Source organism: Rhinopithecus bieti, unplaced genomic scaffold (assembly GCF_001698545.2).
Source record: "Rhinopithecus bieti isolate Rb0 unplaced genomic scaffold, ASM169854v2 scaffold_35856, whole genome shotgun sequence".
NCBI lineage: Eukaryota > Metazoa > Chordata > Mammalia > Primates > Cercopithecidae > Rhinopithecus > Rhinopithecus bieti.
Genome location: NW_016815820.1, coordinates 3,476,608 through 3,501,813, shown reverse-complemented (window position 1 = coordinate 3,501,813; position 25,206 = coordinate 3,476,608). Strand labels below are relative to the sequence as shown.

The 25,206-nt window shown below is 48.4% G+C and overlaps 1 protein-coding gene, 1 long non-coding RNA gene and 1 pseudogene across 3 annotated transcripts in view; 2 read left to right on the top strand and 1 right to left on the bottom strand.

Moving 5' to 3' along the window:
* LOC108516452 (transcription factor Sp2-like) overlaps positions 1-2,231 on the top strand; it is a 21,720-nt pseudogene extending 19,489 nt beyond the window's left edge.
* The window catches only part of LOC108516453 (uncharacterized), a 27,882-nt gene extending 24,886 nt beyond the window's left edge, over positions 1-2,996 (bottom strand). For both annotated transcript variants that reach the window (XR_001881831.1, XR_001881832.1), the window contains exon 1: positions 2,731-2,996. This is a non-coding gene — a long non-coding RNA (uncharacterized LOC108516453). The remainder of the gene's footprint in view (positions 1-2,730) is intronic.
* A 1,111-nt stretch (positions 2,997-4,107) lies between these two features.
* On the top strand, positions 4,108-16,575 carry SP2 (Sp2 transcription factor). Its single transcript, XM_017853922.1, has 5 exons — positions 4,108-5,074; positions 10,732-11,044; positions 12,740-12,914; positions 13,168-13,361; positions 15,489-16,575. Exons 1-5 carry the CDS (start codon positions 4,370-4,372, stop codon positions 15,587-15,589), a joined length of 1,488 nt encoding a protein of 495 aa, XP_017709411.1. The 5' UTR covers positions 4,108-4,369; the 3' UTR covers positions 15,590-16,575.
* The last annotated feature ends 8,631 nt before the right edge of the window (positions 16,576-25,206 follow it).

Here is a 25,206-nt window from a genome sequence, read left to right as displayed (position 1 = left end):
AAAAAAAAAAAAAAAAAAAGGAAAAGGAAAACAGAAGCTCTCTCATTGTCTTGAAAGTGTAGCCCAATCTATAAAGTTACATGTTCTGAGTACTAAAAAGCCCTTTACTGAAGTATTTATTCCTCCTGTTGCCCCTCCATTTCTTTTTTCCTCCCTTCTTTCCTCAGTTGAGCAATCAGGGACCCCTCAATCCCTGGGGTGGGCTAACAAAACTCCATCGAAGAGCCAAACATGCTTCACTGTCCTTAGAAACAAGGCCAGTGGGGAGTAGGAAGTCAGCTCACATTGTTAGTTTACCCTGTCTGTGGGGTGCTGCCAGGGATTCCTTCCTGAGAAAGACACTGTCCACCTTTTCTCCCTCACTTAATGGAGAAACCAGTAGAGAAGGTGAGACAGCAGCCAAGCAGGGGAGGGTGCTGGCAACATGCATGCCACGGAGGTGGGGAAGAGTGGCATGGAATACCGCCAGGAAGAGAGGATCATGGACAGAGGCGGCTGGGCAGCGGGCCTTCCTGTCTCACTCCTTTTCTCTGCTGTTTTTTTGCAGGACTCCCAGCCATCTCCCTTAGCCCTGCTTGCTGCAACATGTAGCAAAATTGGCCCTCCAGCAGTTGAAGCTGCTGTGACACCTCCTGCTCCCCACAGCCCACACCGCGGAAACTTGTCCCTATCAAACCTGCCCCTCTCCCTCTCAGCCCCGGCAAGAATAGCTTTGGAATCTTGTCCTCCAAAGGAAATATACTTCAGATTCAGGGGTCACAACTGAGCGCCTCCTATCCTGGAGGGCAGCTGGTGTTCGCTATCCAGAATCCCACCATGATCAACAAAGGGACCCGATCAAATGCCAATATCCAGTACCAGGCAGTCCCTCAGATTCAGGCGAGCAGTTCCCAAACCATCCAAGTACAGCCCAATCTCACCAACCAGATCCAGATCATCCCTGGCACCAATCAAGCCATCATCACCCCTCACCGTCCAGTCACAAGCCTGTCCCCATCAAGCCAGCCCCATCCAGAAGTCAAGTACGACCACCACCCCGTGCAGAGCGGGGCCAATGTGGTGAAGTTGACAGGTGGGGCGGCAATGTGACGCTCACTCTGCCTGTCAACAACCTCATGAACGCCAGTGACACCGGGGCCCCACTCAGCTTCTCACTGAAAGCCCCCCAACCCCACTGTCTAAAACTAACAAGAAAGCAAGGAAGAAGAGCCTTCCTGCCTCCCAGCCCCTGTGGCTGTGGCTGAGCAGGTGGAGACAGTGCTGATCGAGACCACCGCGGACAACATCATCCAAGCAGGAAATAACCTGCTCATTGTTCAGAGCCCTGGTGGGGCCAGCCAGCTGTGGTCCAGCAGGTCCAGGTGGTGCCCCCCAAGGCCGAGCAGCAGCAGGTGGTGCAGATCCCCAGCAGGCTCTGCGGGTGGTGCAGGCGGCATCTGCCACCCTCCCCACTGTCCCCAGAAGCCCTCCCAGAACTTTCAGATCCAGGCAGCTGAGCCGACACCTACTCAGGTACCACACTCCCTGTACTATCCTCCTCCATCTCTGGTTACTACTTTTGGCTTGCTCTGAAGATGATGCTGATCATCTCCCAGCTTAATCTGACCGTTGAGAGTCAGTATCTTTTGGGGTGGGCAGTAAGTGGCCGTTTCTACCTGACCAATGGGCTCTCTTTAGTTCATAGGGCCAAGTACTGCTTATCTTTAGAAATTAGATGAAACATAGGGATATTTTGGCCCTTTTCTTTATGGGTTTTTTTTTCAGGGGATGGAAAGGGGACAGATACATACTTTTAATAACACTTATTTTGATTATAGAATTACATACTCAAAACATTAACAAGAATGAAAACATTCCAGTCCATAGAATTTTATGTAAAGTAAGAAAATTAATGAGAAAATGCTGATCATTATTAATGACAAGATAAAACAGGAAGAGCAGCCTAGCTTTATAGCAGGAATATTTCGGCTAGATTCATCTGGAATGTTTGTTTGTTTTAGGGTGTTTTTTTTTTTGAGATAGAGTCTTACTCTGTTGTCCTGGCTGGAGTGCAGTGATGCGATCATTACAGTCTCAATCTCCTGGGCTCAAGCAGTCCTCACACCTCAGCCTGAGTAGCCAGGACTACAGGTATATGCCACCATGCCAGGCTGAGCCACTGCTTCCTGCCAAACTGGGATGCTGAATTCAACAAGAATGTTCTTATTTTGGCATTTATTAATGTGCTCTAATACTCTGGAATTTCTTTGGCTCTGTGAAGCAAGTTTTATTCTTTGTGCATGCCTACTAAGTGCCAGTAATTGTGCCCATGTTGCAGATGGAGAACCCAGAAGTCAGATCATTTATGAAGTATCCAGGATCAAATAGGGCATAAATGACAGGAACCAGGAGTCAACTGAGATTTGTAACTTCAGACCCCACACTCTTCCATCTTCCACCTTGACTCTCGTGTCTTTTGTGTAGCAGGTGCTACCATTAAAATTGGGGAGTTTTATTTTTTAATATAAAAAAAGTTCCTGCCATTGAGGAATTTATGACCTCGTTGTCTATAGAGGGAGAACCGAATGACTGAGAGTGGGATTTCCCAGGTGGAGAAGACAGCCCTTGAATTTGAACTGTGGACACAGAAGTCACACAGGAATTCACCCTTCTGGCATATTTTATGTTGCCAAGTGATTTTTTTATAAGTCGTTTATCACAGTATCTGTGAATTCCCATGATCAGACCTACCTGACAGGTGAAGAATTGTGGCACCTGCTCAGGAGCACATCCTCAGCATTGCCTCCCTCCCTTCCATGAGGTTCCATATCTTGAGGTTGACGGGACAGGACTTAATCCCAGGTCTTCCCTAAGGAAATAATGATGCATATGCAGAAAGATTTAGCTACAGCATTATTTTTTCATGACTACACAGCTTTGTATCATCCCAACATGCGGATTATTATACAACCAATACCTTGTTAACTGTATATATCTAGGCTGTTTCCAATCTTATAGCTAAATACATCCCTAAAAGTGGGTCAAGGACACATACATTTTAAAAAATTTGTATTCTATATTAGAGGTTTGCAGTCTGTGACCAACTTTCAAGCCAAATCTAGCCCAGCCACCTGTTTTGTAAATAAAGTTGAACTGGAGTGCAGACACGTCCATTTGTGTTGCCCTTGCACAACAGTAGTAGCAGAGTTAAGTAGCAGAGACAATATGGCCGACAAAGCCTAAAATATTTACTCTCCGGCCCTTTATAAAAAAAGCTTGCTGAACCTTCAGACGCAAATACACACACACACACACACACATGCATGCATACACACACATACACACAAAATCAGACAGAAAATATCAGTGATTTGAAAAGGGGCACATATCAGAAAACTAGGAATGAGATTTGCATATTTACTAAGAAATGGGCCAAGTGAGGTAGTTTATGCCTGTAATCCCAGCACTTTGGGAGGCTGAGGCTAGCGATCGCTTGAACCCAGGAATTCAAGACCAGCCTGGGAAAGATAGCAAGACCCCATCTCTACAAAAAATTAAAAAATCAGTGAGGCGTGGTGGTGCACATCTGTAATCCCAGCTATTCGGGAGGCTGAGGTGGGAGGATCACTTGAACCCATGGGTTCGAGGCTGCAGTGAACTATGATCATTCCACTGCATTTTAGCCTGGGTGACAGAACCTGTCTCTATAAAAAAAAAAAAATTAAGAGATGAGATGTTGATTAGTGTTTAAGTGAGAAGAAGCACAGTCGTAAATAATCCAGGAATTAAAATCACCCCAATCAAAATCATAGCAGGATTTTTTTTTTACAAAGAACTTTTTTCCTTTTGACTCATTTGAGTGTAAATTGCCACCATGATCCCCATGCCACCATGATTGTCACTTCGAATGCTTTAATTCCTACACACAAGGACATTCTACATTACCACAATATAATTGTCAAACCCAGAAAATTAGCAATGAAACACACTACTAATTCCAAGACCCCACTCTGTTTTCACCACTTGCCCCACTAATTCCTTTGTAGCAAAAGGATCTGATCCAGTATTACATATTACATTTAGTTGTCTCCTTAGCCTCTTTTGATCTGAAACACTTCCTCNCTCCCAGCCATCTCCCTTAGCCCTGCTTGCTGCAACATGTAGCAAAATTGGCCCTCCAGCAGTTGAAGCTGCTGTGACACCTCCTGCTCCCCCACAGCCCACACCGCGGAAACTTGTCCCTATCAAACCTGCCCCTCTCCCTCTCAGCCCCGGCAAGAATAGCTTTGGAATCTTGTCCTCCAAAGGAAATATACTTCAGATTCAGGGGTCACAACTGAGCGCCTCCTATCCTGGAGGGCAGCTGGTGTTCGCTATCCAGAATCCCACCATGATCAACAAAGGGACCCGATCAAATGCCAATATCCAGTACCAGGCAGTCCCTCAGATTCAGGCGAGCAGTTCCCAAACCATCCAAGTACAGCCCAATCTCACCAACCAGATCCAGATCATCCCTGGCACCAATCAAGCCATCATCACCCCCTCACCGTCCAGTCACAAGCCTGTCCCCATCAAGCCAGCCCCCATCCAGAAGTCAAGTACGACCACCACCCCCGTGCAGAGCGGGGCCAATGTGGTGAAGTTGACAGGTGGGGGCGGCAATGTGACGCTCACTCTGCCTGTCAACAACCTCATGAACGCCAGTGACACCGGGGCCCCCACTCAGCTTCTCACTGAAAGCCCCCCAACCCCACTGTCTAAAACTAACAAGAAAGCAAGGAAGAAGAGCCTTCCTGCCTCCCAGCCCCCTGTGGCTGTGGCTGAGCAGGTGGAGACAGTGCTGATCGAGACCACCGCGGACAACATCATCCAAGCAGGAAATAACCTGCTCATTGTTCAGAGCCCTGGTGGGGGCCAGCCAGCTGTGGTCCAGCAGGTCCAGGTGGTGCCCCCCAAGGCCGAGCAGCAGCAGGTGGTGCAGATCCCCCAGCAGGCTCTGCGGGTGGTGCAGGCGGCATCTGCCACCCTCCCCACTGTCCCCCAGAAGCCCTCCCAGAACTTTCAGATCCAGGCAGCTGAGCCGACACCTACTCAGGTACCACACTCCCTGTACTATCCTCCTCCATCTCTGGTTACTACTTTTTGGCTTGCTCTGAAGATGATGCTGATCATCTCCCAGCTTAATCTGACCGTTGAGAGTCAGTATCTTTTGGGGTGGGCAGTAAGTGGCCGTTTCTACCTGACCAATGGGCTCTCTTTAGTTCATAGGGCCAAGTACTGCTTATCTTTAGAAATTAGATGAAACATAGGGATATTTTGGCCCTTTTTCTTTATGGGTTTTTTTTTCAGGGGATGGAAAGGGGACAGATACATACTTTTTAATAACACTTATTTTTGATTATAGAATTACATACTCAAAACATTAACAAGAATGAAAACATTCCAGTCCATAGAATTTTATGTAAAGTAAGAAAATTAATGAGAAAAATGCTGATCATTATTAATGACAAGATAAAAACAGGAAGAGCAGCCTAGCTTTATAGCAGGAATATTTCGGCTAGATTCATCTGGAATGTTTGTTTGTTTTAGGGTGTTTTTTTTTTTGAGATAGAGTCTTACTCTGTTGTCCTGGCTGGAGTGCAGTGATGCGATCATTACAGTCTCAATCTCCTGGGCTCAAGCAGTCCTCACACCTCAGCCTGAGTAGCCAGGACTACAGGTATATGCCACCATGCCAGGCTGAGCCACTGCTTCCTGCCAAACTGGGATGCTGAATTCAACAAGAATGTTCTTATTTTTGGCATTTATTAATGTGCTCTAATACTCTGGAATTTCTTTGGCTCTGTGAAGCAAGTTTTATTCTTTGTGCATGCCTACTAAGTGCCAGTAATTGTGCCCATGTTGCAGATGGAGAACCCAGAAGTCAGATCATTTATGAAGTATCCAGGATCAAATAGGGCATAAATGACAGGAACCAGGAGTCAACTGAGATTTGTAACTTCAGACCCCACACTCTTCCATCTTCCACCTTGACTCTCGTGTCTTTTGTGTAGCAGGTGCTACCATTAAAATTGGGGAGTTTTATTTTTTAATATAAAAAAAGTTCCTGCCATTGAGGAATTTATGACCTCGTTGTCTATAGAGGGAGAACCGAATGACTGAGAGTGGGATTTCCCAGGTGGAGAAGACAGCCCTTGAATTTGAACTGTGGACACAGAAGTCACACAGGAATTCACCCTTCTGGCATATTTTATGTTGCCAAGTGATTTTTTTATAAGTCGTTTATCACAGTATCTGTGAATTCCCATGATCAGACCTACCTGACAGGTGAAGAATTGTGGCACCTGCTCAGGAGCACATCCTCAGCATTGCCTCCCTCCCTTCCATGAGGTTCCATATCTTGAGGTTGACGGGACAGGACTTAATCCCAGGTCTTCCCTAAGGAAATAATGATGCATATGCAGAAAGATTTAGCTACAGCATTATTTTTTCATGACTACACAGCTTTGTATCATCCCAACATGCGGATTATTATACAACCAATACCTTGTTAACTGTATATATCTAGGCTGTTTCCAATCTTATAGCTAAATACATCCCTAAAAGTGGGTCAAGGACACATACATTTTTAAAAAATTTGTATTCTATATTAGAGGTTTGCAGTCTGTGACCAACTTTCAAGCCAAATCTAGCCCAGCCACCTGTTTTTGTAAATAAAGTTGAACTGGAGTGCAGACACGTCCATTTGTGTTGCCCTTGCACAACAGTAGTAGCAGAGTTAAGTAGCAGAGACAATATGGCCGACAAAGCCTAAAATATTTACTCTCCGGCCCTTTATAAAAAAAGCTTGCTGAACCTTCAGACGCAAATACACACACACACACACACACATGCATGCATACACACACATACACACAAAATCAGACAGAAAATATCAGTGATTTGAAAAAGGGGCACATATCAGAAAACTAGGAATGAGATTTGCATATTTACTAAGAAATGGGCCAAGTGAGGTAGTTTATGCCTGTAATCCCAGCACTTTGGGAGGCTGAGGCTAGCGATCGCTTGAACCCAGGAATTCAAGACCAGCCTGGGAAAGATAGCAAGACCCCATCTCTACAAAAAATTAAAAAATCAGTGAGGCGTGGTGGTGCACATCTGTAATCCCAGCTATTCGGGAGGCTGAGGTGGGAGGATCACTTGAACCCATGGGTTCGAGGCTGCAGTGAACTATGATCATTCCACTGCATTTTAGCCTGGGTGACAGAACCTGTCTCTATAAAAAAAAAAAAAATTAAGAGATGAGATGTTGATTAGTGTTTAAGTGAGAAGAAGCACAGTCGTAAATAATCCAGGAATTAAAAATCACCCCAATCAAAATCATAGCAGGATTTTTTTTTTACAAAGAACTTTTTTCCTTTTGACTCATTTGAGTGTAAATTGCCACCATGATCCCCCATGCCACCATGATTGTCACTTCGAATGCTTTAATTCCTACACACAAGGACATTCTACATTACCACAATATAATTGTCAAACCCAGAAAATTAGCAATGAAACACACTACTAATTCCAAGACCCCACTCTGTTTTCACCACTTGCCCCACTAATTCCTTTGTAGCAAAAGGATCTGATCCAGTATTACATATTACATTTAGTTGTCTCCTTAGCCTCTTTTGATCTGAAACACTTCCTCATTCTTTATTTTATTTTATTTTATTTTATTTTATTTTATTTTATTTTATTTTATTTTATTTTTTTGAGTCTCGCTCTGTCATCCAGGCTGGAGTGCAGTGGCGCCATCTCAGCTCACTGAAACCTCTGCCTCCTGGGTTCAAGCAATTCTCCTGCTTCAGCCTCCCGAGTAGCTGAGACTACAGGCGAGTGCCACCACGCCCAGCTGATTTTTTGTATTTTTAGTAGAGACAGGGTTTCACCATGTTAGCCAGGATGGTCTCGATCTCCTGACTTCGTGATCTGCCCACCTCAGCCTCACCAAGTGCTGGGATTACAGGCATGAGCCACCACACCTGGCCAATTTTTGTATTTTTTTTTAGTAGAGACAGGATTTTACCATCTTGGCCAGGCTGGTCTTGAACTCCTGACCTCGTGATCCATCCGCCTTGGCCTCCCAAAGTGCTGGGATTACAGGCACGAGCCACCACACCCGGCCTTCAGGTCGGCTCTTCTATCCCTTTAACAGGCTCTCATTCTTTTTCTTTTTTTTTTTTAATCAGCTTTATTGAGACATTCACATACTATGAAACTCACCCTTTTAAAGTATACAATTCAATGATTTTTAGTATATTCACAGAGTTGTGCAGCCATTACCTCTATATAATTTTAGAACATTTTCATCACCCCAAAAAGAAACTCCCTTTAGCCATCACTCCCCATTTATTTCCTCCTCCCTGCAGCCCCTGGCAACTACTGGTCTATTTGTAATGTTTTCAAGGTTCATCCGTGTTGTAGCATGTGTCTGGTGACTGGCTTCTTTCACTTAGCGTAATGTTTCAAGGTTCATCCTGTTGTAGCATGTGTCTGAACTTCATTCCTTACGTTTTCCCAACCTCAGCCTTAGGGTCAACCATTTCCTCTCAGATTCCTGGTTCCTCTCATTGAAGGATGTGATAGCCTCTTTTTAATTCTGGCATTCTCTTCCTCCTCATTTATTTATTTACGTCATTATGGACTCAGAGATCGCTGCTTTTTGTGTGTTTTGAGATGGAGTCTCGCTCTGTCACCCAGGCTGGAGTGCAGTGGCACAATCTCAACTCACTGCAACCTCCACCTCCCGGGTTCAAGCACTTCTCCTGCCTCAGCCTCCCCAATAGCTGGGATTACAGGTGTGCACCATCACTCCCAGCTAATTTTTTTTTTTTTTTTTTGTATTTTCAGTAGAGACAGGGTTTCACCAAGTTGATCAGGCTGGTATTGAACCACTGACCTCAAGTGATCTGTCTGCCTCTGCCTCCCACAGTGCTGGGATTATAGGCATGAGCTACCGCACCTGGCCAGATTACTGTTTTATTCACTGGGTTATAATCCATAAAGATTATTTCAATGTTTTCATTGACCTAGATTTGGCCAGTGGGTACCCCTTTAAGCTGGCTTGTATCTTTTCAAGTCCCCACCATTCTGTAAGCATTCCTTTACTTTCTAGTACAAGTGTTCCAAGCTTTTCTTGTACCTTCCCTGCCCCAACCCTGGAATCAGCTATTTCTCCAAGGAGCCTGGGTTCCTTTTAGTGGAGCATGTGAGTTATAAGCTAAGGCCTGGGTGCTAGGTAAGCTCATTGCTACTGGGCATAGCTGGTCCTAGCCCTTCTCAACAGACACAGCTAGGAAGTGTATATAAATAGACATACCAAAGCAATGCCTACATGGATAGATGTAGATAAACTTATATAAGGACACACACAAATATATACACATACACATATACACACATTTGAATCTATATTTCTCTGTCTGTATATATTGAAACCCATGAGTTTCCACCAATGTCTCTGATTCCCATCTAGCACCACAGCCTTCCGTCTAGCCTTCTCCCTTTCCATAACTCCCTTCTGTGACAGTGAGAGCCCTTACTCCTATTATCCTTAACATACTTCCTTTCTGGGTAAGTCCTAGGTATGCAGCCAGTCTCCCACAGTCATTAGCTTTCCCATAGGGACACCCTCCTCAGCCTGCCACCGCCATTCCCTACTCACCATGGATACCCGCCTCCCCGCTACAAATGCCCTCCTTGTCCCACTCAGCCTCTAACATGCATTTTTTTTTTTTTTTTTGAGGCAGAGTCTTGCTCTGTCGCCCGAACTGGAGCGCAGTGGCCGGATCTCAGCTCACTGCAAGCTCCGCCTCCCGGGTTTACGCCATTCTCCTGCCTCAGCCTCCCGAGTAGCTGGGACTACAGGCGCCCGCCACCTCGCCTGGCTAGTTTTGTATTTTAGTAGAGACGGGGTTTCACCGTGTTAGCCAAGATGGTCTCGATCTCCTGACCTTGTGATCCGCCCGTCTCGGCCTCCCAAAGTGCTGGGATTACAGGCTTGAGCCACTGCGCCCGGCTAACATGCATATTTTTAAGGTTTTTGATACATATTCCCAAATTTCCTTCCAGCAAGGTTAGCCCACATCATACTTCCACACCTAATATACGAGTAAGTGCCTGTTTTCTGCTCTCTCACCAACAATGAGCATATTTTATTTTTCTCCAATCTGAATTGGAGAAAATTGTTTTCATTAATATGTAGCTCTTTTTTTTCTTCTTCTTCTTCTTCTTCTGATTACAAAGACCAGAAATTTTTTTTTTTTTTTTTTTTTTTTGAGACAGCATCTTGCTCTGTCACCCAGGCTAAGTGCAGTAGAGGGATCATAGCTCACTATAACCTGGAACTCGTGGGCTGTAATATGTGGCTCTTAAAAACTAAAATGAACCTGTGTCATTTGTTTGATGGTCATTCACAGTGCACTGCCTTCTAAATCTCCAATTCTGATTCTTGGCAATTACCTTTTTCCATGCTAAGTAAATTCAACGTTTGATTTCAAATCAATAGTCAACATTCGCCAGCATGGTATAGGATGCCAGCAGCCCTTTGTTGAGCATTAGCTGTGTATAAATGTAGGTTTGAGTGAATTGAAGAGACTTTTAGCTATCAGGCGCCCCCAGTTCTCACTTGGGCAAGGACATTTGAAAGCCCCAGGAACCCAGTCTTTTCCGGTCACTGACTTTTTTTCCTCTGGCCCCTCCCAGGTCTACATCCGCACGCCTTCCGGTGAGGTGCAGACAGTCCTTGTCCAGGACAGCCCCCCAGCAACAGCTGCAGCCACCTCTAATACCACCTGTAGCAGCCCTGCATCCCGTGCTCCCCATCTCAGTGGGACCAGCAAAAAGCACTCAGCTGCAATTCTCCGAAAAGAGCGTCCCCTGCCAAAGATTGCCCCCGCTGGGAGCATCATCAGCCTGAATGCAGCCCAGTTGGCGGCAGCTGCCCAGGCAATGCAGACCATCAACATCAATGGTGTCCAGGTCCAGGGCGTGCCTGTCACCATCACCAACACAGGCGGTGAGGATGGCCCCTGTGGCCAGGGTGTTGGCAGTGGTACCTGCTCCTAGCAGGTGGAAACTATGGGCTGGCCCCGGGATTTCCAGTAACAATAGTGAGGATGCTGTCCATCATAGCTTAAGGGTACGTCCACCTGCAGCTTCTCACCTAGTCCTTAACGATAGCACTCAGAGATAGTTTAAGGCACATGTCCCCATCTGACAGCTGAAGACAGAGAAGACAGATGTACTCGGAAAACTTTCCAACTAACATCCAAACGCAAAAACAGCTTCTTGGAGGAGAAAGCTTTGAGTTAAGGTTGGAAGAAAAGGGAGCCCCTGGCAGTCGGAACAGTTTGTGCTGCACTTCAGTTCAGTGGTGAGATTTATGCTGTGAAACCAGCCTTGCAAATAACCAGAGGAAAAATTAGAGCAACCTAGCAAAAATGGCTTCTTATGTAGTGGGAGCTCTCTGAATTTCTCTTCATCCTTAATGATTTTTTTTTTTTTTGAGATGGAGTCTCGCTCCGTCACCCAGGCTGGAGTGCAGTGGCGCGATCTCTGCCTCAGCCTCCCGAGTAGCTGGGATTATAGGCACCCACCACCATGCCCCACTAATTTTTGTATTCTTTTTTTTTTTGAGACGGAGTCTGGCTCTGCCGCCCGGGCTGGAGTGCAGTGGCGGGATCTCAGCTCACTGCAAGCTCCGCCTCCCGGGTTCACGCCATTCTCCTGCCTCAGCCTCCCGAGTAGCTGGGACTACAGGCGCCCGCCACCACGCCCGGCTAGTTTTTTGTATTTTTTAGTAGAGACGGGGTTTCACCATGTTAGCCAGGATGGTCTCGATCTCCTGACCTCGTGATCCGCCCGTCTCGGCCTCCCAAAGTGCTGGGATTACAGGCTTGAGCCACCGCGCCCGGCCCGTTTTTTTGTTTTTTTTTTAAGACATGGCCTCAAGGCCTTGCTCTGTCATGCTGGCTGAAGTGCAGTGGCAAGATCATGGCTCAGTGCAGCCTCAGCCTCCTGGGCTCAAGCAGTCCTCCTACTTCTGCTTCCTGAGTAGCTGGGAATACAGGCATGTAGCACCATGCCCAGCCAATTTTTTAGTTTTTTGTACAGGAGGGGATCTCCATATGTTGCCCAGGCTGGTCTTGAACTCCTGGGCCCAAGCAATTGTCCTGCCTGCCAGAGTGCTGGGATTACAGGTATGAGCCACTGTACCTAGCCTGTGACCTCTGTCTTTTTAACAGAAATTTCTGGAGACTTTCCTAAAAGCAGAGTTGGTATCTCACAGGGGCCTAAGGTTGGAGGAGATTCAGGAAGAAATGTCTTAAGACAAGTCCCTTCCCAACTGAAATCATGTGGGCAATATTTTGAAGCAAATTCTGCCTACATAGTATAGTGGTTCAGGGCACTGACTTTGAAATGGGCTTCCTGGGTTCAGATCTGGGTTCTACCACTTACCAGCTGTGTGATCTTGCTATGTTATTAAGCCTCAGTTTCTTCATCTGTAAAGTGCTGATAGTACCTATTTTATAGGGTCATGAAGATTAAATGAGTGAATACATACAAGGTCCCTAAAACGGTATCCACCGTATAGCAGGCTCTCAAAAATAGCTGCTATGATTATCATCTTTGTCTTGCGCAGAAGGGCAGAAGGGTTGACTCGAGGTTTCAGGCTTCCTCGCCCTGAACTCTGCCCTCTTTGTCCCCACAGGGCAGCAGCAGCTGACAGTGCAGAATGTTTCTGGGAACAACCTGACCATCAGTGGGCTGAGCCCCACCCAGATCCAGCTGCAAATGGAACAAGCCCTGGCCGGAGAGACCCAGCCTGGGGAGAAGCGGCGCCGCATGGCCTGCACATGTCCCAACTGCAAGGATGGGGAGAAGAGGTAATTCAAGGAGAGGGGCCAAGCTACAAGGCTGGCCTGTGTTCCCCAAACCCCTCCTGAACGGTTGTCCAGAGCTGCAACTGGCACAGATCAGGCAGGGAGGAGCTGGCAGCTCTGTGCCACCTTGCCCCCTGCCTCCTTGTGCTCTCTGACCTGACCCCACATCCTCACTGCATCCTGTTCCTGCCCCGTCCTCTACCTTTTTTCTCTCCTCTTCCTATTCTGTCCACTCTACCCTCACCCCAATTCTCAGGTCTGGAGAGCAGGGCAAGAAGAAGCATGTGTGCCACATCCCTGACTGTGGCAAGACGTTCCGTAAGACGTCCTTGCTGCGTGCCCACGTGCGCCTGCATACTGGCGAGCGGCCCTTTGTCTGCAACTGGTTCTTCTGTGGGAAGAGGTTCACACGGAGTGACGAGCTCCAGCGGCACGCTCGCACCCACACAGGTCAGCCCCCTGCCTTCGGGACCCTCCAGCCACACAGGTCAACTTCCTGCCTGTCCCTCCACCCCCACTCTACCGGCTTTAGCAACATTGACACTCCTAGAACTGCCACACTGAGCAAGAGCTACAGACTGTCCAGGGACGACATAGGAAATTATTTTCAAGCCATTCCGTTATCACTGTTGTTTCCCCAAGTAATGGGAAAGGAATAGTTGTCATTGCATGACACAACCTGATGACTTTTGCCATGTCAGCATAGTTATTTAACAAACACTGACATGGTGTGCCAGGCACAGTACTAAGCACTTTACTGATTGTAAAGTTGATCCTGGTAAGGACTTTATGGGAGGATACTTTGTTTATGTTTATGCCTTTTTTTTTTTTTTGAGATGGAGTTTCATTCTTTGCCCAGGCTGGAGTGAAGTGATACGATCTTAGCTCACTGCAGCCTCCACCCCCCGGGTTCAAGCAATTCTCCTGCCTCAGCTTCTCAAGTAGTTGGGACTACAGGCACCCACCACCATGCCCAGCTAATTTTTGTATTTTTAGTAGAGACGGGGTTTCACGATGTTGTCCAGGCTGGTCTCGAACGCCTGCCTCAGGTGATCCACCCACCTCAGCCTCCCAAAGTGCTAGGAATACAGACGTGAGCCATTGCGCCGGCCTGTTGATGCCCATTTTACTGAGGCATAGAGAGGTGGCCCAATCACACAGCTAGTGACTGGTGCAGCCAGGTTCAAACCCAGGCCCTGCCACAGCTTTTTTTCTTTTTCTTTTTTTTTTTTTTTTTGAGACAGGGTCTCACTCTGTCACCCAGGCTGGAGTGCAGTGGCACAATCTTGGCTCACTGCAGTCTTGAACTCCTGGGCTCAAGCAATTCTCCCACCTCAACCTCCTGAGTAGCTAGGACTACAGGCGTGCACCACACCTGGCTAATTTTAAAATTTTTGTAGAGACAGGGTCTTACTGTGTTGCCCAGGCTGGTCTCAAACTCCTGGGCTCAGTTGATCCTCCCTCTTCTACCTCCCAAAGTGAGATATCACAGTTATAGTTTTAGGTACTAGCAAATCAATGCAAAACTATTAAAAATATTGATCCAGGCTGGGCACAGTGGCTCACACCTGTAATCCCAGAACTTTGGGAGGCTGAGGCAGGTGATCACTTGAGCCCAGGAGTTTGAGATCAGCCAGGGCAATATAGCGAGAGCCCATCTCTTAAAAAAAAAAAAAGTTCATACATGTGCCACGTGAAATTGTCCTGGGTATCCACAGTGGTCCACACACACACTTTGGCAAACACTGCTATAGTGAATGCCTGCAGTGAGCAGACACCTGTCCTAGGGCTAGAGGGCTGAGGGAAGCGTGACCCAGAGCTCCAGCTCCCGGCCAGTGTGGTGAGACAGGTCCTATTCCCCAAAAGGCAGAGGAGCCAGCACTCCACAGGAAAGCAGTTGGGGTCAACATGGTTCCAACTGAGTGCTTAGGGCTGGCAGGATCAGGGTGGAGCAGGATTTTCCTGCGATGGGGAGGATGCTGATCCAGGTTCAAAGTCAGAGAGACAAAAGAAGAAAGCAGGCGGACAACCCTGCACGGGAAGACTCTTAGGTTCAGGGGCTCCAGGGACAGGGAATGGAAACAAAATAGACTGGAGAGGTCAAATGGGGGGCAGAGAGAAATGAGAATTGATAAAGATTTAGATGAGTAAGGGCCAAGCGTGGTGGCTCAGGCCTATAGTCCCAGCACTTTGGGAGGCCAAGGTGGGCGGATCACTTGAGGTCAGGAGTTCAAGACCAGCCTGGCCAAGATGGTGAAACCCTATCTCTACAAAAATACAAAAATTAGCTGGGCGCAGTGGCGGGCATCTGTAGTCCCAACTACTTGAGAAGCTGAGGCAGGAGAATTGCTTGACCTGGGAGGTGGAGGTTGCAGTGAACGGAGATTGTACCACTGCACGCCAGCCTGGCCAACAGAGTGAGACTCCATCTCAAAAAAAAAAAAAAAGATTTAGATGAGTAGGCACCAGGGAGCAAATGTGAGAGCAGGAGGTGGGCAGAATGTGGTGCCCACCTTTTTGGGCAGAGACAAGGTCTGTGCCCAGGGTCTGTGGGTGATGGGCATCTCCTCTTCCCAGGGGACAAACGCTTCGAGTGCGCCCAGTGTCAGAAGCGCTTCATGAGGAGTGACCACCTCACCAAGCATTACAAGACCCACCTGGTCACGAAGAACTTGTAAGGCCAACTGCGGCGGGAGGCCCTGAAGATGCAATCCCCTGCCTGTGTCCTCCCTGGGCCCCTGATGGAAAGGAGCCCTGTGGCTGCCTTGGGCCTGCCCTCAGCCCCACTCCTGTTCTGCAACTATCCCCACAGGAAGGGGCTCTGCTCCCTGTCCTCCTTCTGAAGCCCCTTGGCTCCACCTTGGCCCTTCCCCTCACCATGAGCTCCCGGCCTGCCCAGACTGTGGACACTGGCCGTGCCCAGTGAGACGTTCTAAACCAGGACGCGTGGGAACCCTTATTTCCAAAGGAAAAACATGCATTTCACTCCGTCGAGGAGCAAAGTGAGCCCCCACCCCCAACCCCAATCCCCGCTCCCAACACTGCCGGAGTCGCATCGTGCCATGCCCACTCTCCTGCACCTCCCTGGCCCTGCCGGCCACTGTGGACGCCCTGGGGCTTGGCATCCACCTCTGGAGAGACTCGGGGCCACTTCCACTCCATGTGCCCAGCCCTGCCACAATCTCTCCTCCAGCACATTCCAGCTCTGTTTAAAAAGTAAAGACACCCACCGACTCCTCCTGATCCCCCTCTTTTTCTATGGAGAACGTTGCCTTATACTCTCTACTTCAGATGATGAACACTGTGTACTGTGTGTGCTTTAAAGTTTTATTTAATTGCTCCCTTCTTCCTTTCCTTGTTATTCACCTCCCCGATGCCTGCTTTCAGTTGAGGGTTGGGGGCAATGATGAGCATATGAATTTTTTTCTCACTCTAGCAATTCCCTTTTCTAAATGACACAGCATTTAAACTCAAATCTGGATTCAGATAACAGCACCTGCCCATCCTGCACCTCCTCCCTCTCCCTTCACCTCACCCCTGCCCGGCCCAAGCTCTACTTGTGTACAGTGTATATTGTATAATAGACAATTGTGTCTACTACATGTTTAAAAACATATTGCTTGTTATTTTTGAGGCTTTTAAATTAAACAAAAATCCAACTTTATTTTTAGTTGTAACTGCTTGAGGTATGTTTTATGAATTAAGTGACAGATTTGTTATCCTTTATTAACGTACTTTGTTGGTCAGCGCTGGGCTGACAAAAATTTTTTCTTGCTAATAAATTTAGTTGCCTGAGGCAAAATCTTCAACTTGGCAGTTCGGCTTCCTTTGTCTTTTCCCTTGGAGAGCTCGGAGAGGGGACTCCAGAGGAGGGAGCTGTGGTTTCTCAGAGCGAGCCACACTGGGATCAAGGTAGGACCTTACCCTCCTGACCGTCAGCAAACCCAGGCCACATGCCCAAAAGGGGCCGCAGCCACATGTACCTCACGACATTGGCACGAGCCCCCAGAGCACCTCCAAGGGCCAGGGCCCAATGCAGGTGTTCCTGCTTTTTTCTTCTGTAAGCCAGTTTTGCCTGTACACAAATCAGATACAAAGAGCCAAGTCACAGCAGTGACCTCAGCCAGCAAGTTAACTCCTCCACCCACCTCCCCAACCCCTGGAGGAAGGCATTGGCCTCAGAGCTCAGTAGCAAGAGGCTCAGAGAGGAGAGCCAATGGGGCCTTGGCTCAGTCCCCTCCAGAAGGCTACAGTCTGGCAAAAATGCATTTCCCCAAGGGCCAAGGTCCTTTCCCAAAGTGAAGGGCCAGGCAGGTTCCTGGGAGGGCTTGGCAGCTAGAGAGGCCTGGAGCCCAGCTCTACCCAAGAGAGGACTCTGGCCACAGATTCTGGTTCCTTCTATATCCCCTGCCCAGTAACCCAGAGAGGACGACAAGTTGATTGTGCCTTTTGGTTTTAGCAGATGCTGCAAATCTGAAATTTTGGTGGGGATCTGTTTTGCTTTGTTTTGCAGAGCTAATAGGAACTCAGGGGTTGCGATGTTGTGCAGATTAAGACTGGAGCTAGCTCAGTACATGTGTTTAAGCCCCACAGGGCCCTGAAGAGCATCCGGCCTGAAGAGACAGGCAAGTCCGCCTCAAGCATGTACAGGACAGCATGTGCTTTCACTCACCCTCGAAGGACACAGCTGGGATTACTGTTCTGTTCAGGAGTGGTGAGGCTCGTTTTGAGCTATCCATTCCCCTGCTCTGCTCCCTTTGTCACCAGCCACCTGTGTCTGCCAGCAAACAGCTTTTCCTTAGAGCCAGTCAACCCTCAAATGGCTGAAAAGGTAAAAAGCCCACGGATCTCAGATGGATCCAGGTTCTCTGCCCTTCACCTCTTCTTTGTTAACAAGCAGGGGGCCTTTCCTATCCCTACTGAAGCCGTTTGGGCAATACTAGACCACCAGCGGAATCTACCTTGACACAGAAGCGTCTTCCTCAGCCCCTCAGCCCTGCATCTCATCACTGCACTGGCAGCAGGGGGACATGAGGTGTATTTATTCCTCATGGGTGGACTGGATGACTAGAAACCTGCCTTGCTGTGTTCTGAATAAGGGGATTGGTGGAGAGAAGGGGAATATTAACAAAGTGACCTCTTTCTGCCACATGTTTCCCTTGGCTTTGCTCTCAGGCACAAAGAATGATCCTTTCCTGGGAGCTGATTCCAAGCCATGTGCTTTATGCTTCCAGTACAGAAACTGACCAGACTCCCAGCATCATTTGGAAATGAAGATGCCAGCCCCCAGCTGGGCAGGACGAGCATGTCCCGTGTAGGATTTGCCTTCTCCAGTGAGATGGGGGTTCAAAAGTTATGTCTGATCATCTCTGCCTCCCTTGGGATGGCTGAGTTAAAAGCGAGAGAATGTATTCTGCCTAGCTGAGTGATGGCACGAGGAAAGCACAGAAAGACTTGTGGGCAAATTAACCCTCCTCAGGCTTTAACCTATCCATTATTTGAGAGTTGCAGGGGAACTGTTGAAGGTGTGATGTAGTCTAAGCTCACTCTGGGCAAGAGGCTCCCACAGACACCTGATCCTGATGGGCCCTTGATAAAAATCTGGGTGCAGCTCAAGGGTGGGGGTCCCACATGTGTGGTTCCTTCTCTGTCCTCCACCGTCCCCAGCGTCATGTCCACCAAAGCCTATCCCTCATGCCCCTCCTGTCTGTCCAGCTGAGACTTGACATGGCGCTCATTATCCCAGAGACCAGGATTCCATGCCTGGAATGGGGACTAGGCAGGATTTCCCTCCCAAAGGCAAATTGAGGCATTATATATACTTCATTTTTTTTCCCCTTTAACCAGACCAGCAAATGGGTCATCCTTGCCCTTCCTTCAAACCACCCAGTCCATTTTTACAATCATCTTTCTGGCTGGGCACGGTGGCTCATGCCTGTAATCCCAGCACTTTGGGAGGCCGAGGCAGGTGGATCACTTGAGGTTAGGAGTTCAAAACCAGCCTGGCCAACATAGCAAAACCCTGTCTCTACTAAAAAAAAATACAATAATTAGCCGGGCGTGGTGGGGCATGCCTGTAGTCCCAGCTACTTGGGAGGCTGAGGCAGGCAGGAGAATTGCTTGAACCCAGGAGGTGGAGGTTGCAGTGAGCCGAGATCATGCCACTGCACTCCAGCCTGGGTGACAGAGCAAGACTATCTCAAAAAAAGAAAGAAAGAAAGAAAGAAAGAAAGAAAGAAAGAAAGAAAGAAAGAAAGAAAGAAAATAATCATCTTTCCAGTGCCCTTGTGAGGCCCCATGCTTGTCTGAGGACAGTGCTGAAGTTACAGCCCACCACACGTGACATATTTTGAGAAAGATGGGATGGAGCAAGAGAAGGGTTCAGACCTAGCCCCAAGCCCAGGGTGGGTGTGTAGGAGCCCTAAGCAAATGGATGCAAGCTGTCCTGGTCTGAGTGCAGAGAATGGGGTGTTCGGGTTCTCCATTTGAGAACCAATGCCTAAACCTGAGACCCCTTTAAGGTTGCCCCTTAAAGTTGCCACACCCAGAAATTGGGCCAAAGAAGTTAAGCTGTTGGTTATTTCAATTCTGAATAAAAATGAAGGCATCTTCTCTGCCTCCTAAGACCTGGTCTGATCTTGGCTCCTTCATCACTAGAACCTTCCTGAGCAGTGGTCTGGGACCCCTCGCCTTCCTCCCTCCACCTGTGTTTCAGAGCCCTCCTAGTCAGCATGGGCTTCACCTCAATCCCCACGGCTATTCTCTCTTCTTCCTGGGCTTCACCTCAAGCCCTACTGCTCTTCTGTCTTCTTCCTGGGGTTCACCTCAAGCCCTACTGCTATTCTCTCTTCTTCCTGGGCTTCACCTCAAGCCCTACTGCTATTCAACCCCCCTCTTCCTCTTCAGCTTCAAAATAGACTCCCGCATGTACCTTAATTAAACACAGGCCCACTGCAACCCCAGTGCCTCAGGGACCAGGAGGGAAACTGTTTTCAACCATAGGGAAAACAAAGCAAGTACTGTGGTCAATGTCAGTGACCCTCTGCTTAGGGCAAATGTTGGAGTGTGTGACTGCAAAACTGGGACATCCACCCCCTACTACAGGGGGTGCCCCTACTCTGCTTCGGCCAGTTGGTGCTGTGTGAAAATGCCAACTCTTGTGAGAAGCCAGAAATGTGGAGTTTGGGGTGGAATCTGATCTTCCAATGTTGGCTCGATTGTTTGAAAATACAGCAGGACCAGTTTCAGCCCTCAAGCTACCAGTTTTTGACTTCTGCATCATCCATCCCCTCCTTCCCTAGCCAGTGACATCCTCTCTACCCCAACAACCTCCTACCTCTCAGTCTTCCCTTCCCCAAATTACAGGATCACAATGGCTAAAACGTTTTTGTTTGTTTGTTTTGAGACAGGGTCTTGCTCTGTTGCCCAGGCTGGAGTGTGAAGGCGCGATCTCAGCCCACTGCAACCTCTGCCTCCCGGGTTCATGCAGTTTTCCTGTTCCCAGCCTCCCAAGTAGCTGGGATTACAGGCGTCCACCACAATGCCCAGCTATTTTTTTTTTTTTTTTTTTTTTTAAAGAGACAAGGTTTCACCATGTTCACCAGGCTGGTTTCAAACTCCTGACCTCAAGTGATCTGCCCGCCTCGGCCTCCCAAAGTGCTAGGATTATAGGCATGAGCCACCATGCCCAGCCTCATTTTTTGTATTTTTAGTAGAGACGACGTTTCACTATGTTGGCCAGGCTGCTCTTGAACTCCTGACCTCAGGCGACGCGCCTGCCTCGGCCTCCCGAAGTGCTGGGATTACAGGCGTGAGCCACTGCACCCAGCTCCCCAAACAGTTTAACCTACTGCCCAAGAGATTATCAAAGTGGAAGGAGGCAACTGTCCAAAGCAAGTGGGACAGCCCCTAGGGGTTAGACCACTGGCCTCAGGGTCCAAAGGCTCAAGTGCCTGTTGCTTCTGCTGCTTTCCCTGCCTGTAAGGGGTGAACCGGGTTCTCAGTTCCTCTCCTGCACCAGGCCCCCAACACACTGACCTTTCTTAGAGGACCTTAGACCAGCACTGACCCCTCCAGTGGGCAGGCAAACAGCTTTTCATGGTGGCAGTGTCAGCAAGAATGTGTTGCCCAGTAGTGAAAGAACAGGCTGCAGACCCCCAGGAGAAGTGGTGGAGCATCCATTGTGTCATCAGCCTTGGCTTTTCAGGTGACACCTGTGACAGCTCTGCAGACTGCAGTTGCGTGATGTACACCCCTGAGTTTGGGGTCAGCTCTATCTTAGGTCCACTGCTGTCCTGCAGCACAGTAAGAGGGCCCAGTCCCCAGTCATTCATCTTGACATTGTCTCAGTCTCTTCCTAATTTCCAGTCCTAGAAGAGCTCGGCCATGATGTCGACTGGACACAGACTCCTCTGCAGAGTCAGAGGGGGCTAGATCCACCTCCTACAGCAGTGCCCACACCAGGGTCCCATGAGGTGTGTGTCTTCTACACTGTCCTCCCTCAGGCAGGTGATCTTACTCAGCACAGCAGGGCCACCCACCCCATGCCAGGGAGCTTTTAGGGAGACAGGCCCGAAGTTTAATAGAACTGTGATAACGGAGTCCTCGGGGGGACACCCTGGGCTCCCCAGCTCATGGTGAGAAAGTGAGCTGTGGTCACGCACACAGATACAACTTCTTAGCAGCATCGTCCTTTACCCCAGGCAAAAGGGAATATGGCAGAAGTTTCCTAGTGCACACTGCCCTAAGGAAAACACCCTGCCCAAGACCAACCCTATCTCTTGTCCTGTCTCCAAAACCAAGCTGCCACATCATTTCCAAAGTGAGCAGACCCATTTCCCCATACCACACCTATTCTTCAGTTGGGGAGACCTGGACGAAGCAGCCGAAAGACTGAGAACTGTTACAGATGGGAGACTAAGGGGACAGGACTGCTAAATGCAAGGTTGGGTCCTGGAACAGAAAAAGGACATGAGTGGGAGAAAAGGGTGAAACTCAAAAAAGCCCATAGTTTGCTTTTTTATTTTTTATTTTTTTGGTAGAGTTGGAGTCTCCCTATGTTGCCCAGGCTGGTCTCAAACTCTTGGGCTCAAGGATCTGCTCACCTAGGCCTCCCAAAGTTTTGGGATGACAGGCATGAGCCACCATGCCCGGCCTCTGTAGTTTAATTAACAGTAGTGTGCCAATGTTAATTTCTTGATGTAGACAATTGTGCTATGGTAGTAAGATCTTAATATTTGGGGAAGGTAGGTGAAGGGTGTATGGGAAATCTTTGAACTACATTTGTAACTTTTTCGTAAGTCTAAAATTACTTTAACAAATAGAATGGAATGGAAGACCTGGAATAGAGAAGTAAAAAATGAAGCAAATGGAACAAGATCACCCAAGCAGCATCAGAATCAGAGTGGACAGCACATACTATGGTGACTAGGACCCTGAGATTCTGGAGATTATGAGAGGTGTGGGCACCTGCTAGGCAGAGTTTGCCAGCTATGGCCCCACCTCCATTCTGCCCCTTGCCACTTACACCATCTCAGGTCCCCAGACCCATCAGGGGCTCATGGCTGATAGAACACAGATGCCGAGGAACCTAACTCAGGATGAGATGCTGCCTTGGGACAGAGAACACTTGTAATTCAACCAAGGTCTTTGGGCTGGGGTGAGTCACTGAAGGAACTGCGGTAATCTCAGGACAGGTGGCAATTGGGTTTCCTAGGTGAAGGGGTCCTCACGGAGTAGAAGAGGCAGGAAGTGAGCTTGGGAGGATAGAATAATGAACAGGGCTGTGGGTAAAAAAAGGAAGCAAACCATGGTAGACTATGGTAGTGACTCAGGGCCTGGAGAAGAGGGTCAAATACCTGCTCATAGGAACCTTGGGCAAAAGAAAATGAGAACTGACCACAGGGCAAGCCAAATGCAGGGACCAAGCAGGATTTCTCAAAGGAAACTAGGAAGCCGCTAGGCCATGTCCTTTGGGCCTGCCTGAAAACCCACCACCAGGCCTCCTCACACTTACTGCCTGTGGCCCACACCATAATTACCAAGGCAGGTAGTCTGGGGACTGAAACTGATTTAATTCACTTGGCCTTTGAAGCTCAACATCCTTCCAGTCAACAAACACACTCGTGGACGGGGACAGCGGCTCATGCCTATAATCCCAGCACTTTGGGAGGCTGAGGCAGGAGGACTGCTTGAGCCCAGGGGTTTGAGACTGGGGCAACATAGTGAGACCCCTCTACAAAAATAAAAAAATTAGCCAGGCATGGTGGTGTGTGCCTACAGTCCCAGCTACTTAGGAGGCTGAGATGGGAGGATCTCTTGAGCCCAGGAGGTCAAGGCTACAGTGAGCTATGAGTGTGCCACTGCATTCCAGCCTGGGAAACAGAGTAAGACCCTGTCTCAAAAAAAAAAAAAAAAAAAGAAAAGAAAGGAAAGAAAACAAAACAAAAAACAAAAAACAAAAACACTCAGCCCTGCTCCCACCAGGTGCAAAAAAGTTCCACACCTCACTCACCATACCTAACACCCATCATACTGAAAAGCTTAACAAAAGTGGTTTATGCATAAACATTACAGATTAGCATTTTTTGAGCACACCTTGTGGGCTAGGATTGTGAGAAGGAGCCAGAGAAAGTTAGGAGATGTGGTCCCTCTTGTCAAGGAGCTCCCATTCTAACAGAGAATGCCAGCCACACACAATGGATTTGGGAAGCCATCTATAAGCACATGCAAGGATCGTGTAGGGGGTTAGCCACAAGCACCATGGGCAGGACACTGGTAAGGTTCAGCCTCCTCTGATCTCGCCCCAAGCCTCTGAGGACTCACCTCCTTTGGGCCTCTGATAAATCTACTCAGGGCTCAGGCATCTGCTGGCAGAGCATCAAGCACACACCCTTCTGTAAGTCCTGGTGTTGCTACCCTTGGGGCCCCAAGCTGAGTTCACCCCAAGGCTGGGCCCAAGAATTCCTGAGCTTCAGGCCCTCCAGCACACCCTTTGCTCTGCTATCAGCCTTCTTCCTCTCACCTCTTAGAAAGCTGGACACTGGCCAGGCAGGTGGCACACACCTGTAATCTCAGCACTTCAGGAGGCTGAGGCAGACGGATCACCTGAGGTCAGGAGTTTGAGACCAGCCTGGCCAACATGGTGAAACCCCGTCTCTACTAAAAATACAAAAATTATCCAAGTGTGGTGGTGCGTGCCTGTAATCCCAGCTACTCGGGAGGCTGGGACAGAAGAACTGCTTGAACCCAGGAGGTGGAGGTTGCAGTGAGCTGAGATCATGCCACTGCACTCCAGCCTAGGTGACAAGAAAAAAACTCCATCTCAAAAAATAAAAAAATAAAAAATTGTAAAAAGAAAGCTGGACGCTATATTTCACCAGCATCATTACCACTCCTCCTTGACTCTCCCTTTCCCTACCACCCTCCCTAACTCTCCCAGGCCCTCTTCCCTTCTCAGACATTCTCATCCTCCCTCACGGCTCTAAGTGCCACCTCGAGGCTCATGCTACCTAAACCAGTATCATCAGCCCAGATCTCCCCACTAAGCTCCAGACTCCATTATCCAACCTGGCCAAATGTGGGTGTCCCATCAACCCTCACACTCAAAATGTTGCTAAGGAATTCACCTTTCCCCCAAACCTCCTCCTCCAACATGCCCCACTTCAATGAACAGCACCACCCGTGTCACCTAAAGTCAGCCCTGGTGAGTGGATCCCTCCTTTTCACAAGCCCTACCCCATACTCATGCATCAGGATCCTGCCCCTACCTTCCACTTAGACAACACCGCAGCTTCTCCCAACCTATCCCTGCCACCAGCCTGACCCTCTCTTGCTCATCACCCACTTGGTCACCAGAGCCAGGTTCCAAAATACAAATCCAATCACTGAAGTAAAACTGAAATACATAATTTAGTTAGACAATTAGAAAAAAAGGTGGTTTAAGAAAGTAAACATTGGCCGGGCGCAGTGGCTCAAGCCTGTAATCCCAGCACTTTGGGAGGCCGAGACGGGCAGATCACGAGGTCAGGAGATCGAGACCATCCTGGCTAACACGGTGAAACCCCGTCTCTACTAAAAAAAATACAAAAAACTAGCCGGGCGAGGTGGCAGGTGCCTGTAGTCTCAGCTACTCGGGAGGCTGAGGCAAGAGAATGGCGTAAACCCGGGAGGCAGAGCTTGCAGTGAGCTGAGATCTGGGCACTGCACTCCAGCCTGGGGGACAGAGCGAGACTCCGTCTCAAAAAAAAAAAAAAAAAAAGAGAAAATAGGGAAAAAAACGTAAAAATTTTTTTTC

Bases quoted from the DNA above. Each gene is read 5' to 3' on its own strand.
- SP2 (XM_017853922.1), top strand. From the start codon at position 4,370: ATGATCAACAAAGGGACCCGATCAAATGCCAATATCCAGTACCAGGCA. The intron at 5,075-10,731 runs GTACCACACTCC...GGCCCCTCCCAG, and splicing joins CTGAGCCGACACCTACTCAG to GTCTACATCCGCACGCCTTC. The intron at 13,362-15,488 runs GTCAGCCCCCTG...TCCTCTTCCCAG, and splicing joins GCACGCTCGCACCCACACAG to GGGACAAACGCTTCGAGTGC.